We start from the raw sequence: 16,175 nt of genomic DNA on the forward strand, positions 1-16,175 counted from the left end.
CCGGAGAAAAAAGAGGATTTAGAGTATTTCATAAATTTTTTAACAAATGCTTTTTTAAGACTTTTTAACTTTTTTACTATTCTTTTTGTTCTTATAGGAGACTCTCCTTTTTACTAACTACAGCTATCATCGTCATTACTAACTACAGGTATATTATGATCATTATAACCCCCCATGCATGATATATATTGTCAAATTTACGTCTTTCATGAGGAAAATTCTCTCTCTCTCTCTCTCTCTATATATATATATATATATATATATGTGTGTGTGTGTGTGTGTGTGTGACATGGTGCTAGACGACCAGTCTGAGGTGTTAAACTTTTGTCAGCAACTTTGTGTTACCGCTAGCAATGAACATTGGTAGCAGCCAGAATGACATTTTAGTTTGGTCTCATGCCGTTAGCACTCCTGTTGATAGACAAAGCACTGATACTGAGATTCATGTCAAGGCGTGTTCAGAGGAATGGCGGAAACACGTTATTACTGTGCCTCAGGAGCATTTTCTTTCATGAGAATGACAGAGCGGGGACGGATTATTTTCTTCCCTCTGCTCCTGGTAGGGTGTATGATCTCTGTTGGAAAAGATGATTCGGCTGCTCGCAATTTCTAACGAAAGGGATTTATTTTGTGAATGGAAAACTAATGATAGGGTCTGGGACCCGTTCTGTGTTAATATGCACATCTAAGAGTCATAAAAGACTCCCATTTTGCCTCTGTAGATAATACTTTTGTCAATGAAATCTGGGGCCCGGAAGGGAAGGTGTTTTGTGTTCAGTGGCTTACATGGAGCCTTATGGTTCTTCCCACTACAAACACGCATGCATACTGAAATGTTATAAATTGCTGTAACTTTCTGCAACACACATGCATACTGAAATGTTATAAATTGCTGTAACTTTCTGCAAGTGTTATCTAAAAAGATAGATATGTAAATTGACTCTTCCATAGAACTCTATCTTTTCTGGTAGCAACAATAACGAAAATTTGTTATACCCACCGAGTAATTATGACAATAGCAACGCCTTTGAATAAGTCGGGGATTTTAAAATGTAAGCGCCCAAAAAAATGTGTGCACGCAATCTCTCTTGTTTGTCCCCCTGTACACACAAAAATGAGTGCCCTTAAGTACATTTTCCACGCAAGTATATATATATATATATATATATATGTAAAAGTTAAACAAGTGTTTGTGACGTCCTTCATTGATAGAATCGTTGATAAACTATAACCATGATTATGTTTGCTTATGCTGGGCGGCGAGATAGTAGATTACGCTACAAAATTAAAATAAAGTACACTTTAAAAAATTATGACTTAACTTGACCGTGTCGCTGAGTCAACTCACTTATTTGTTGACCCGATCATCTACTGATTCAAGTTTTGATTCTCGAGTTTACCAATTATTTTGTTATCCTAAAATTTTATGTATATATATATATATATATATATATATATATATATATAATTTTAGCAATACCTTATGATGTTTTTCCGTAACAAGCTATAATTTGTTAGTAATTCAGCAGTCGGCTGATTGCAATTTTTATACGTAGGAAAATTGAAATCCATTGGCTACCTCTATGGCCAGATTTCTTTTCAATTTAATAACACTAATGACCATCACAAATGATACATTTTATGACTAAAAATTATGGTCAATCAATTGTAGTCTCAAAATGCACCATTTGTGACAGTTTCTGGCATCTTAAACTTCTAAAAAAACCATGCGGCCATAGAAGTTGGCCAGCTCACTTCAATATATGTGTGTGTAACAAAAATATTTGATTCCTGTCCATATGACGAAATCAATAGGGTCAGCAACGGCTGTTTTAGCAGCGGTAATTTTTGTTACTGCCCCATGAACATACCTAAAAAAAATGAGATAAATTCATGACCCAGTTACAAATGTTTCATGAATCTATTTTATTTTTTTGGATAGATTCATAATACAGTAATAATATATTGCTATTATCAACAACCCTTAACATATCGTTTGGTAGTTGGTATATTTTGTGATTGTTGCATAAATCTACTAAAAAATTGGAGCATATTCATGAAATATTAAAACTTGATATTCATCTGATATAATCTTTAAGACACATTCATGAAACGCTTTACAAATGACTTTTAAAGGAATGATAGTTTTTAAGTCCAACCAAAATTTATGTCTCTGCCTTTGGATTGTCCCCATGGGCATCTCTCGTGACACATAAGTACACGGGAGCCAAGAGCATGTGGACGATTCAATTCCTGGTCTTGCAAACGCATTATATGGTAATGGAATGACATCAGGTCTATTGGAAAATTGGAAATGGCATGAATGTTCGCTTATGAAAATTGTTATTTACTGTTTCAAACCAGCCAGCTGTATGAGAATAACTAAAAAATAAAACTCATATAATATACTATCCCTGCCCAGGGAGTAGGGATGTCAACGGATAATATTCAGATCGGATATATGCTTAATTATATCAATTTTTTTGGATATTCACATATTTAGATTCGAATTGAGATTTGAATTTGAATAAAGAAAATCATATCCAAATCCGAATCTGTAATCAGATTTTAATGCGATCTAAATCTGATTTTCATATTTATATCTGAATCCAAATTTTGAACCAGAGTTTGCTATGTAATAGCATCAGATACAAGATATTTGTTTGAAATTGAATTTGATCTAACTCTATATCCAAAACTGATTGAATATTTATGTATATATGAATTAGAATCCGATCAGATTCCGTTTATTAAATTAGAATTCGATCTGACAGCGCCGACGATCCAACGCCAGTGGTTTCGAGACCCACGCCGGAGATGGGGGGGAAAAGACATCGGATACACCTTCTTCTTCGGTGGTGCCGGCAGAAACGACCTGTGCACTTAGATTCTTCAGTATTCATGTAGATCCGGCGACTGCGGATTTGGAAACGGTATGGAGTTTTCACAAGCCGATTTCAAATCGAATATTCAAACTAGGATTAGATGAATATCTGACTCGGATATTTTGCTAGTTGGTTCCAAATTCCGTTTTTAAAAAAGGAAGGTCCAAATCTGGGTCTGAACTGCAATTGAATTAATCGAATTGCGGATTGGATTAATATCTACATAAGGCAAAACATCCCGTAAAAAAACTTATTCAATTACATCTCTCGAAAACTTTCTTGAATGCATTTAATACTTGGTAGCTTTCGGGTGAAACAAATGTTTTTAGTTCCACATAAACCATCTTATGGGATGGTCTAGATCTTTTGTTCCAGGCATTTTAATTCCTTGTTTGTTTATGTATGAAACCAGTGTATTCAAACATGACCAAAGTACATGATGCATAAGTTTGAAACCAGTGATTCAAATGGTTGAGAGACTATTCAAATTTGGATTTGTATTTCAAATGGTTTGTTTGGGTAAGTAAGTTAATCTGAGTTCAACCAAATGTTATATTTGAATGCTGTTCTTCTTCTGGTCAGATCCAGTCCGTACCAAATTCAACTCAACCCAACTCTTTGTAATTGGATTTGGATTCATATTTGGATTCGCATAAACTGAATTCGGACACAACTAGTGTAGGGATCAACTTTTATATGGGATCAGGTAGAATCTCTTCATCTGTTCCTGGTTTGTAATTTATAACCAGTCATCAAACTGCGTACCAAGTTTAAATCCGGATAATAATCGGATCTGAATTTCTCTGCCAGAGAAAAATAATGGATTCAAGATCAGATGATAGTCAAATATGTCCAGTCTAATTAGAATTGGAAATTACTGGTTTCATCACATAATAAAAGCAACACAAAAAGACTTTTCAGTTACCGTCATTATTTGTTTAATGGAGGAAATTCAAGCAGAATGGTGCTCTTATGAATCCAAGGGATCCTCATTTCAGATCTCATATGAAATCATCAAATTCTTATTTTCTTAGCAAATTTAACGAATCCTTGATTCTAATTATGCGTAAAAAGGATGCAAATTCGGTTTTTGCTTGATAAATCTATGTCCAAATTCATTTCAGTAAACAATTTAATATCTGATCAATCTATATGGTTAACAGCCTTCCAATAAGAAAAAACTATGCATATGAATAAAGAAAAATGATGATACCGTTCTCGGCCTTTTGGCTAATATCAAGCCATGCACCACCTCTGTCCACGTTCTTGAAGGCACCTCTCTGTTTCAAGAGGATTCGCCTCATGCCAAGCCCTAGTAAGGTTTTTCGCTTTGCATCGAATTAAACCACATACTCCACCGCTTGTGCGAGCCCCCATCAATTCCTTTGAGTTTCATTCTTGTGAACCTACTCCTCAGGTCGATACATGCAGCGCCTAGTATCGATCATTTACGCTGAAGACTACTGGGGTATCTAATCCTATATAATTCTAGCTCTTCCAGAGTGATATCTCTCCGATGGCTTGGCCCCCGAAAGGAGACCTTCTTTCGTTTTCAACTAAATTGCACAGAAAATGCCCTATCTAAAAATGTTAGGAAGCACTGGGAAAACAACATGAAGTTCTTGGAGACAGAAGAAATAGGAAAAGAACACTTAGAAATATCCAATCTATTCCAATTCCCACAAATTCCTAAGATTTCAAGCCGGGTATGGGTTATAATTCTTTCTACTTTTAGGAGTATGACAAAACGAGAAGCTCAACTAAAAAAAATTAGAGGAGAAATTTTGTTTTATACATGGTGAGGTAATCCATGTCTACAAATTTGAATTTGATGCGGAACTTCCTATTTATGAAAAAGAGAGTAGAAATGGATTGTTTAATGTCACTCCTCTTCCATTAGTTAGCACTTTAAGGAAGTTACGTGGAATAAAAGAACAATTGATCCATGAGGCTTTAATTATTGAATCATTCCTAGTGCAATATCTTTGTTCTACATCTAAAAATCGAGAGTTTCAATTTGTGGAACTTCATTTTGTTTATAACTTTAAATATGGGATCCACATTTTTTATGTTTTTTGGGGACCTTTATTTCAGAGCAGGTTATATGTTATGGCCTTTAACAAAGGATTATGAAAATAATTAAAATGTCCTTATTAATTGAATAAAAAAACCCTCTCCATACAAATAAAATTGACGCTTAGAAAAAATTCCTTTGTAAAATTACTTTAATACCCATATATTAAAAAAAGTGGACTGGTTTTCCCATTAGCAGCATAATATGAAATGCACGCTTAACTTTTCGAGGCATACACCATTAAAAGTAAGCACTTATTTGAAATTTTTCCACTAAAAAAAAACAAAATACTCGCTGCGAATATTTTTTTCAAGAATGGCGGGCAAGTGCGTTCCAAGATCGAGACTCGTGGACCTCCAGCAGCCACCAAGATAAAAGCGGGTAAATAACGCGTTAAATTCACTTCACTGTGTGGCCGATAAGTTCTCAATGAATACTTCCACAAAAAGGGCGCCCACCTTTGTTAGCGCTTCTCTCTCTCTCTCTCTCTCTGCGCGAAGGAACTGTTCGACGCTCTTCCTTCATTTCTGGGTACCACTTGTCACCCTCTTTTTAGTTTTCTGTTTGTTTATTTCTCTCCTGATTACTGTGTTCGGCTATTGAACTCGATCGAACGTTTTTGTCATTGGTTTCTTTGGGTTTTGTTTCTTTGATCTGCCTTTTTCCTTTATTTAATCCTACAACCATCGAATTGGGCGGAAAAATTTCAGGTTTGTAGGGGTGGTATGACTTTTTTTTTTTAATGGGTTTCTTTGTTCCATTGGTTCACTTGGTTCCTTTTTTTTTTGGGTCGATCGGAGTCGACTCTAGGGTTTAGTCGCTCTGTGATCGTATCCTCTCTTTTGTTATTTTGTTTACTTTACTGTTCTCTACATTGATTTCCGAGCGTTCCATGTGATATCACGTATTTATTGTTTAAAGAGATCTGCTAATTTTCCATTACTCTTTGTGTTTTTTGGACAAAGCACTGGTCGGATTGAGTTTGATGAGATACTTTCAGTTTGTTTATTGAGTTATTACTTTTGATCTGTTCTTTCCGGTCCTCTGTTGGTCTAGCCGTGCTTTAGAATTTTCATTCCTTTTGCTGATTTTAATGTGTCTTCTTTTGTTTTGGTTGTTTGATAGGCTTATTGGATAGAAGAAGGGCGTCGGGAGAGAGATGGGGCTGACTTTTACAAAGCTGTTTAGCCGGCTTTTTGCCAAGAAAGAAATGCGTATTTTGATGGTTGGTCTTGATGCGGCTGGTAAAACCACGATCCTCTACAAGCTCAAGCTAGGTGAAATTGTTACCACGATCCCCACAATCGGTATGTGTGTTTTCCCGCTTTTCTGTAACTCAGCCATATTATTTTCGTGACTGATTTGATTTTTCTGAGCACTGGATGGGCACTGGATGCGGGAGATTCTTTTACCTAAATCTCAATTATTTAAAACCCTTCGTTAGAATGTTTATAACATTGGTGATATTTACGTTTTCTTCTTATGTTGGTAAAAGAGCGGAAAAATTATCGTGTCTTATTACTGTTAATTCAGAAAGAAGGATGTCTTATTTAGGGCCTTATCTTGAAAGTTTGAAACTATCCAAAAGCTTCTGTTGTATTCGGAAATGCCGTTCGTTAGATCTATGGTTTGTTCTGTTATGGCTCCTATAGGAGGTCAAGGTCTAAATATGTTCTGTTGGATTGTATCTCTTTTGGGCAAGGGATGTTATTGCCATTTTATCTAGTCCGCATTTTGTGGGGCCGCTGTCTATCTTGTATAGTTTGACGGATGCTGGATAGTGAACTCTGCATGCTCTTACTGATAGTTAAATAAATGGAGTTGTGGCTCTCGATTGGAAGAAATGGAGAAACAGGACATGTAACCTTGTCACATTAGTTAAGGTTTCATGATTTTGATAATGACAAAGCTTGTAAAACTTGTTGAGGTGGCACATTTATTAAAGAAAAACAAGAAAGACAGAGAGCTAATTGATTGAAATGAAAGGACAACTATCCATTCCTGCATGAGCTATTTTGCTAGTGTACTCTCTCGTTCGATGCTCAATATTTTGAAAAGCATCCCTATACTAGCGCTTGGTATGACTATCCGGGTTGATCATCTCAATGCTTCATAGATTTGGTTTGGTGTAGTAGATGATTCTTGTTCTTTTTCCAACTTTCATGTACTTTGCATAGAATAAAAGTTGCCTCATGCCTGCCTCTCAATTCTTCTCCACTTTTAAGTGCAAAATAGTGAGTGAAGAAAAAAGGAAAAATTAGTTGATACTTCTTGATTAGTTTTGAACAGTATGGTGTTCATCAAGACCTAATTGAGAAAAAGTATGGTGTTGATCAAGACTTGATTGAGAAAAAATAAACTGTGTAAGCTTTACAGAATTGTGTAACAACTGACAACATTCACTTGGTCTGTACAGTTTTATTTGTACTAAGGTTCTGAAGGGTGTTAAAGCTCTACCCTGCAAGCTGTTCTAGTAATTGAAGATCATAAGTAAATAGGATTTGGGAATCACTGGGCCTCTTAGAGTGATTGACATTTCACAGTTGTTGTCCATGCATCAGATGTTTTTGATTTTAGAATCTCTGTGTAATAATGTGTCTTCTCTTGCACGTCGTAGACTTATTTTTGTTACTTCTATGGTCGATTTATGATCAGGACAGGTAGCTTGTAACTTAAGGTAAACATTGTCATTTTACTTCAAGGTTTTGTATCTGTTGCTTCCTTAGAATTGCAGACGGAAGGCCAAAGATAATAACTCATCCATTTTTTACCTTCTATATTTAAACTTATGATCTTCATAACTTGAACATGTAGGATTTTTTTCTTTGGTGATGTAAGTTTACCATGGAGGTTTAATATGTTTGAGGGATTTGGACTGTTGTTCTTTCAATAGCTTTCTTCCTTGTGCAGAAAATTGTCTTAAATATTGTTTTTCTTCTCTTTCTCAGGTTTTAATGTAGAAACTGTGGAGTACAAGAACATTAGCTTCACAGTGTGGGATGTTGGTGGTCAAGACAAGGTATGATGAACTTCCACTTAAGCTATCTGTAAGGGTCAATGTCAATTTCATTTTCTTTATCTTGTTTTTGCTAGTTGACTGCTTGCTATGATGAAACACATCAAATACTATAATGCAAAATATATTGTCAGCACATGCTTGGACTTCCAGGATGTGTTTTAATTAGATAGATTGACATGGAGGATCTTTGTAAAGCTCTGCTTTATTTATTTTCTTACAGATTCGTCCATTGTGGAGGCATTACTTCCAAAATACACAGGGCCTTATCTTTGTTGTTGACAGCAATGACAGGGACCGTATTATTGAGGCAAGGGATGAGTTGCACAGGATGTTGAATGAGGTACTGTTCATGCACTTCTTTTTGAGTTGCTTGGCATGTTGAATATGATTAATTTCCCTGTATTTTTTTGAGAAAAATGTCTTGATTGTAATAGCATCCTTTTGTGAATATTTCATTATGAAGCATTTTGACTTTTGGTTTGAGCATGGTCATATAAATGGTAGGAGCTTTACTGGTGTCCTTTATGAACTTGTGTTTTTTTGACTCCCACTCCCTGGGTGCTCAAACCTCTTCTGCAAAACATCATGGATCTTGTGGATGGCCAGACCATCTTCTCATTCTTTCACAATGATCTTTTTCCCTTGCTTGTCCGTCTGATGGAAACCTTATGTATTGTAATCATGTTTTCATATACTAGTGTTGCTTTTATCAAGTGTGGGGGGAACATACGATCGATTATTTCATTTTAGCAACTTTTTTAAATCATATATGGTTCATTTTAAAGGTTTTGCCCTCTTCAAGCATCCAGACTACTTTAATATTTTGATCTTTGGCTGACACAAATGTCCATGTTAGAAAGGTTTTAGAGGCCACATTGATTTGTGCAGGCCTCTTGTTTCTTTTTACGAAATAGGTGTTCCCCCTTGCTTCCTTCTAAACTGCTTTCCTACACGAAGCTTTCATATATGAAACTCTGATCCGCTGGACTGGTGGTAACTGCTACCATTAATATGAAGTGGTGTGTCGTTCATGAGCCAGTATTTTTTGTGCAGCGGATATCATTTCCTGTAATTCTACTAGCTTGCATATGGTAAAATTTGTTGTCCTGTTGGACTTGTGTTCATCTCGGATATTTTAGGGGCATCTGTACTTGTGTCCTGTGTTGGTGTGTTCTTTCATCTACAATACAATTAGTGTAGTTCAAATTTTAGATGCCTTTTCTAATATGCTTACTTTGGATTTTTGCATTACTATTTCCTTAGCTACATAGGTGCTACCGTGCTCATTTTTGACATTCTAATCATAAACTTTTGGTGGATGGCAAAGTACCAAGAAATTAGTATCATGATGCTATCGCTTTGCGGGTCCAGAGGCGTAATGGTCCTGAACCTGAACATTTTAGATCATAAGAGTTTTCTTTTTTGCAAATCCCAGTAATTCATATCTTTAGGAAGGTTTCTACCTGCATGTTCATTTCTTTCGGAGTCATATGTCAGTATTTCAGCTTATTTTCTATGTATTTGATTGATATTTTGGTTAGGTTTTTTTTGGACTCCCTTCTGGAACTAGCATGAGTTGTCTTGTTTAGATTTTTATGGCTGTGATATCTGGAGTTGTGTGTGAATAATTCATCGTTCTTCTAACTGATGACAGGATGAGTTGCGTGATGCTGTTTTGCTTGTATTTGCAAACAAACAAGATCTCCCAAATGCGATGAATGCAGCGGAGATAACTGATAAGCTTGGCCTTCATTCCCTCCGCCAACGCCACTGGTATGCATATTCATCTGGCGGCAACTTTGTCGCTGGATAAGAGTTCAATCAACGGAAATTTCACTAGTGTTTAATCTTTTGTAGGTACATCCAGAGCACGTGTGCAACTTCTGGAGAAGGTTTGTACGAGGGACTGGACTGGCTCTCCAACAACATTGCCAACAAGGCATGGCCCTTCATCCATCACCCCTGTTATTTTCCGTTCTATTGCATTCTAGCTTCCCCTAATGCAGGTTGGTTTTGGTTGCAGGCCTGAGGTCTCTGCGTCGTGATTTCCACTGTCTTCGTGGATATAAGATCAGTGCGTTTTTCTGTTCCCGTGTTCAGGTGGTTGATCCCGTTACGATGATTAGGAGACTATGCTGTGACTAATATAGCTTTTACAGTAGTGGATTTTGATCTATATGAAGGACCTATTATATATTTCTTGATCTTGCTGCCTTTTATCGTTCATATCCTGCCTTTTCTATGGCAGTATGAGATTGGCTAGGCTTTCCGCTCGGCAGGGGACCCTTCAGGAGGAACCTGTGGAAAATCTTTGCTATAACCTGTGCCATCAAGAAGGTCTATGTGATTCTCAGTGCCCCAGGGCACCCAAAACATGGAGAATAGATTTTTTTTTTTTTTTAAATCTTTTTACGCTCCAATTGCCCCCTATATAATGGACCATTGACCAAAGTACTTGAAATGAGTTGACGATGTTACCAGTATGGGATCCGGTCTACTGTCCTGTATATGATTCAAGGGTACCATTTGATGCTTAGGTTCATATGAACAGGGTATATTACTGAACAATCTAATCTTTAGAAATATCATATATTTTGCTACCGTGCTTGGTCTCCGAGTTACCTCCGTTATGACTCGGAATGTCATGTTGAATCCAAAACACATCTCATAAGCTTCCAATGGAAAAGACCCAACTACATAATCATAAAATTTCCATGTACATTCTTACATTTATGTCTACTGCAAATTCAATTCCGTAACCCTTCGTGCTTGAGTGATATGTCTTCATACTTCGCTTGGATTTGGAAGAAGTGGTTGTGGTTAGACGAATCCAGGTCCTCAAGAAGTGATAAATCTGTCTGATCCACATAGCTGCAAGGCATAAATCCAATCTTCTTCTCTACTGCAGAAGAAGAACTATTGTAGAATAGCTATATCGAGCCTGTACTGGTGCAGGGAAATGTACGAGCCATTGGACTTGAGCTTCATGTTCGAAAACCAGTATTAGCAAAATTGAAATCTTGAACTAGGTGATTCAACGATTCATCTTAATAAACCAAGCATTTGTAAGATTGGTTGAAAGCAAAATCATGGTTACTGTAAGCCAAAATAACAATGCTATTTTCCAGCCAAGCATTAAATGAACCACATGTTTCAAGACCAAAGGTATCGTAAATTGAACTTCAAACTCGTAGAGTAAATCTCAAGCTAATTTATTCAGAATATAATTGAAATTTCAGACTTGTTTATGTGCAACAAACGTTTCAATAAATTGTTTTAGCAATAGAATAATTTAAATTCAGCCTTGTTTGTGTACAACAATCATTTTAATAGATTATTTTACACTGCATTAGTTGTTATTTAATTAGTTTGTAGTAGTTGAGCCTGAGATGCATACCTAAACGATGCACATCGATTTTGACAATCGAGCAAAACAACTGTCTGCCAAAAACTGATTTTATTATGTCAGAACCAGTTTTTAACAAACTTTTTTTAACGTTAAATGGTGTTTGATGTGTTTTTAACGTTATTTTGCCCACTATTTTCATGAAAGCATGTCGGCTACGTGTCGGGCGATGAATGGATGATTCTGTAAGCAAAAATGAAAATGTCTGCGGTCTCACGTATCGCCTCGTCTCCTTCCTTCTCCCCTCGCTCCCTTATAAATACCCTCTGATCTCCGAGTTTCTGGCGATTCTGGTCCTCTTTCTCGAATTCCGTCCCTCACACAGAGAGAGACGAGATGTTGGGCTTCGGAGCGCGGAGGGCTCTAGGGCTAGTCGGCGGCCGAGGGGGTTCTTCCTCCTTCCGGTGGGCCGTCGGGGTGAGGTCGTACCACGAGAGGGTGGTCGACCACTACAACAACCCGCGGAACGTTGGCTCGTTCGACAAGAGCGACCCGGCAGTCGGCACCGGCCTCGTGGGCGCCCCCGCCTGCGGCGATGTCATGAAGCTTCAGATCAGGGTCGATGAGCAGTCCGGCAGGATTGTTGATGCCTGCTTCAAGACGTTTGGGTGCGGCTCTGCCATCGCCTCGTCCTCGCTCGGTACGGCTGCTCTTCTGTCCTTGTTTTCCCTCTGTTAATCTTCGCATTTGCCTTTCCGATTTTGGGATTGATTAATTTTGCTTTTTCATCTGTTAATTTTGCCTTTCGCATTTCCCTCTGTTTCAATTGGGACTTATTTTGGCCCCTTCTCTTTTTACTTGTTATTGCCTGATATCAACCATGGCTTAGAATTTTATGATTCCCTCACCTTTCTTTTCCAATTACTAGGCTTCTTTGAATTTATGTGCAGATAATTCCTTTCTGGATTTTCTCGATCTTTATACTAGAAATTGAAGAGGTTCTTAGCTTTCTTTTTCTTCTTTCCGCTTTGCCTTTTTTATCTTATTTCATTCTCTCTCTGAAGGGTGACAATTGCAGATATTAGGTTTCAGAATGGGTTCTTTTTTTTTTTTGGTGAAATTCAGAACCTAAACCTTGACTTTCAGATTCCTGTGACATATCTGTGATGGGATTCCTAGCTGCTTATTTTTTATTTACTTTCTTCTAATTGATGGCGTAGCTATAGTGCTTTTGTTATTAAATTTTGCGACTGGAATATGAAGTGCCTTGTCTTAGGAGAGATACGCTGCCTAATGCTTTATTCAATCGGTTGAATTGGGTTTATTGGTTGACGACGGATTTCTTTTCTATTTTTGCATCGAGTAGGCACGTTGGTGCATTATACGTTGACTTCTTGGCCTACATCGTTTTGGTTTTATACCGTCATGCCTTACGATCAGGTCAAATTGATTAATGCTTCCATTCAAGAAAAGGGAAAGGGTAAGCGATTTCCAAATGGCTCCTAGACTGACTTTTTTACGTTTCCAATAATTCCAGCTACTGAATGGGTAAAAGGCAAACAAATGGAGGAAGCTTTGGCGATCAAGAATACGTAAGTGTCCCTTCTGTAAATTTGGATGCACTTTTGGGTGATAGAAATATTGTTAACTGAAGAGGTGACTCGGCTTCTATAGTAAATATATTTATTGTTCTATCTGAACGAATATGAGCAGCAGACAATCACAGATACATGCATGTATTCTTGTATGTTGTCCACCATGTGGACGAGTAGGGATCTCCCTTGATGGGAGGAAAAACCAGAAACAATTACTGGTTCCAAGCTTCTCTTCTCCATTTGTCGGTTGCATTGTTTATCAGAATAAATGTTTGTTTTTTTATGTTTAATTTGATAAGCAATATCTCTTATATTATGAGCTTTGCAAAACATGGTTTCAGTTAATATGAAAATTCCCATGCTTCCTAATTCATTCAAAGCGCGGAGATATAAAATAGGATTTCATGTCAATGAACACTGTGCTGCACATCATGCTTTTTGATGACAAGAACTTAAAAATAAGCACATCTAGATTGCGACCACCAGTAGTTTTAGATGTAAAAATCAGGTACGTTACTGTTGTCTTGTGGATAATTTTATATCTGTGACGTGGGGCCTGGAACTTGAGTGTTTTGGATTATTAATTTATTAGGCTTTGAACCTTTTGTCATTACATCAGCATTTAATGTTTTTAATTTCATCATTCTTTTGAATACCAAATTACAAGATCATCATCTATATATATATATATATATATATATATATGTATAACCCCATACACGCATACTCCATGGTTTTCTATAGTAATAACTAACAAGTATACTTTACCTAATTGAATTGTGAAGCAAAAGTGGCATATTATCATTTGTCCCTGAGAACTGACTGATTTTCAAGAATCCCTTTATGGATGCTTTAACTGTTTACTCCATGGTTTTAGAAAGTAATAACTAACAGGGAAGTATACCTTACCGAATTGAATTGAGAAGCAACAGGCATATTATCCCTGAGAACTAACTGATTTTCAAGAATCTCTTAATGGGTGCTTTGATTTTTTAAGCCAGTTCAATGTGGTAACAGGACTAGCTTAAAGTTAGGTTAACCCTCTTCTTTCTTCTTTTGAGAATGCATAAAAAATCTTAGGTAGAAAAAGTAAATGCAATTGGAGCAATCTATTATTTAGAATTACTGAAAGGTAAAAGGTTCAACAAAATGGACAGACTTCTCGTTATTTCGGATCATGACTACTAAAACTTATGCCAGAGGAAGTTGCTTCTTCTATTGAGATGCTGGTACCTTGCCTGTGTGCACCCTTAGAATGTTACTTTTTAGCTTGTTCTCTGGTGTTTATTAGAAAGAGAATCAGTAAAGATTATTATATTTTCTGAGAATTCCTTTTTCGTATAGAAGGGAAGATTCTTTTGCTTATACTGTTCTGAGCTTTCATGTGACATCCTTTATGGTTGATTGTGCAAATAATTTACCGATCAGTAGTAGATATTGTTGTTTTATGGATACGGTTTGGGGATAATTTGATTGACTCCATCTTTATATTTCAGAATCCCTAGCTGTGGCTTGAACACTAGGGCAATGGTGCAGCCTTATGTCGCCCTCACCGAAATTTCTGGCTTCGTACCCATTGTTGTGATACACTAATTTGGTTCTGCTCATCCAGTAATTGCTTTTGGAACCAATTCGATATATGCATGGCAAAACCAACATGGATATTACATGAATAGTAGTTTGAGATGGTCAAAGCTCGTACAACTGTGTCAAGATATAACAAAAAACTTGCTTCCTGGGAAGAAGGAAAGTTCCCACTGGAATTTTTCTCAGATTGTTAGGTATGAACAACATTTGAAAGAAGAGAGGAAACCATGATATTTTGTGTTCTTATAATGAAATTTATTTCGGGATTGGAGCTCCTGGTTTGGTGCTGTGCCCTTCTAGGACTTTGTTTATTTGTTGAATGCATGTAGAAATATATACTAGCATCTGGAATTTGCTTCTGCTCCTTTTTTGCTGGTATAATCAAGTATGCAAGAGTTGCACGCACTGGAGCCTAAAATTGCTTTCTTTAATATGTGAAACTAATCGTTGCATTGGATGATTAAGCTTGTGCTGAATTTGAAATATCTGATGGGCATGTCAAATTGGAGCTAGGTTTCTAAATAAGCGGATAACTTCTCTCAGTACAAACGAAAAGTAGTTGAGTCTGCTTGAATGTTGGTTTTTGTGGGAGATACGTAGACTTTCTTGCTCATCTACCTCGTTTATTGTCATTTGCAGCGAAATCGCAAAGCATTTGTCTCTTCCACCTGTGAAGCTACATTGCAGTATGCTTGCAGAAGATGCAATAAAAGCAGCCGTCAAAGACTACGAGGCAAAACGGGCGAAATTGGGACAGGGGGCAGAGGAGCAACAGATGGAGAAAGCTGCTAACGTGTAGGAACCCCTGTAACTAAAACCGCAGCTGTTGGAGAATGGTCATCATCTTACATAGCGAAGCAGATGGTGGTCTAGTTGACTCCACGAGCTGCTTTTGGAGGTGTATCATGTACTTGCAAGTTTTGCATCAATGAGAGCTATGGCTTGAGTTTGTTACTTATCATGAGTAGGCATGTAAGGTGCTCCATAAATTTGCTTGTTCTATATTGAAGCCAATATAGTTCGCTAGCATGCTAACGTTTCAATTGAACCTTAACCATCTACGACTGCGGCAATCTCTCATTGTCTATATTTAATCCATTTGTTTCCTTTTGCTGGTGCATGCACTGGTTACTTTACTATTGAGAGCTCACGTATCCATGAAATTGCCTGATCAACAGTTTAGTTTGCTTTTAATCTTAAGAAGCGGCTGCTCATCAACAATCGAGCGGGCTATGTTGTTCACAGAAAATACAACGACATCCCGGAAAACATGTAGGGAAAATTCTATACCCGGGCGTATGCTCAAAATCACGGAAAATTTTCTGCTTTATTGTGACCTTTATGAATTTGATTGGCTCAATTGTTGGGAAGGTTAGTCTGTTGTAACCTTTATGCCTTTTAAGCAAAATCCGCATAAATTTCAGTTGAACATCGATATACTAGTTCTGACATTTGTTTCATTTACTATTCTTGTCTATGCTGCCATCATTGTAAAGAACTAAATGTGCTGAAAGGAGAAACTGAAGCAAGAATATCTCTCTATATGCGAGACGCAAAAGGGTCGGCGTAGACGGAGGGGAGCTGGCTGCTAACCTGTAGTCTACCTCTTGATTCTTGTGTCATCCCTTTTAGAAAAAGTAAGAAACTATGGAACTCGACAAGCAAACCG

General features: G+C 37.1%; 2 protein-coding genes across 2 annotated transcripts; both read left to right on the top strand.

The window, feature by feature from the left end:
• Positions 1–5,383: 5,383 nt before the first annotated feature.
• On the top strand, positions 5,384–10,174 carry LOC116264025 (ADP-ribosylation factor 2). Its single transcript, XM_031643927.2, has 7 exons — positions 5,384–5,490; positions 6,085–6,266; positions 7,908–7,978; positions 8,199–8,318; positions 9,633–9,751; positions 9,836–9,917; positions 10,002–10,174. The coding sequence occupies exons 2-7, from the start codon at positions 6,119–6,121 to the stop codon at positions 10,005–10,007; spliced, it is 546 nt and encodes a 181-aa protein (XP_031499787.1). The 5' UTR covers positions 5,384–5,490; positions 6,085–6,118; the 3' UTR covers positions 10,008–10,174.
• Positions 10,175–11,608: 1,434 nt separating this feature from the next.
• On the top strand, positions 11,609–15,626 carry LOC116264026 (iron-sulfur cluster assembly protein 1-like). The gene is made up of 3 exons (XM_031643928.2): positions 11,609–12,024; positions 12,862–12,916; positions 15,146–15,626. Exons 1-3 carry the CDS (start codon positions 11,721–11,723, stop codon positions 15,303–15,305), a joined length of 519 nt encoding a protein of 172 aa, XP_031499788.1. The 5' UTR covers positions 11,609–11,720; the 3' UTR covers positions 15,306–15,626.
• Positions 15,627–16,175: the final 549 nt, after the last annotated feature.

This window comes from Nymphaea colorata, chromosome 11, assembly GCF_008831285.2.
Source record: "Nymphaea colorata isolate Beijing-Zhang1983 chromosome 11, ASM883128v2, whole genome shotgun sequence".
In the NCBI taxonomy this organism is placed as follows: domain Eukaryota; kingdom Viridiplantae; phylum Streptophyta; class Magnoliopsida; order Nymphaeales; family Nymphaeaceae; genus Nymphaea; species Nymphaea colorata.

Bases quoted from the DNA above. Each gene is read 5' to 3' on its own strand.
- LOC116264025 (XM_031643927.2), top strand. From the start codon at position 6,119: ATGGGGCTGACTTTTACAAAGCTGTTTAGCCGGCTTTTTGCCAAGAAA. The intron at 6,267-7,907 runs GTATGTGTGTTT...TCTCTTTCTCAG, and splicing joins TACCACGATCCCCACAATCG to GTTTTAATGTAGAAACTGTG. The intron at 8,319-9,632 runs GTACTGTTCATG...AACTGATGACAG, and splicing joins TGCACAGGATGTTGAATGAG to GATGAGTTGCGTGATGCTGT.
- LOC116264026 (XM_031643928.2), top strand. From the start codon at position 11,721: ATGTTGGGCTTCGGAGCGCGGAGGGCTCTAGGGCTAGTCGGCGGCCGA. The intron at 12,025-12,861 runs GTACGGCTGCTC...CAATAATTCCAG, and splicing joins CATCGCCTCGTCCTCGCTCG to CTACTGAATGGGTAAAAGGC. The intron at 12,917-15,145 runs GTAAGTGTCCCT...TGTCATTTGCAG, and splicing joins GCTTTGGCGATCAAGAATAC to CGAAATCGCAAAGCATTTGT.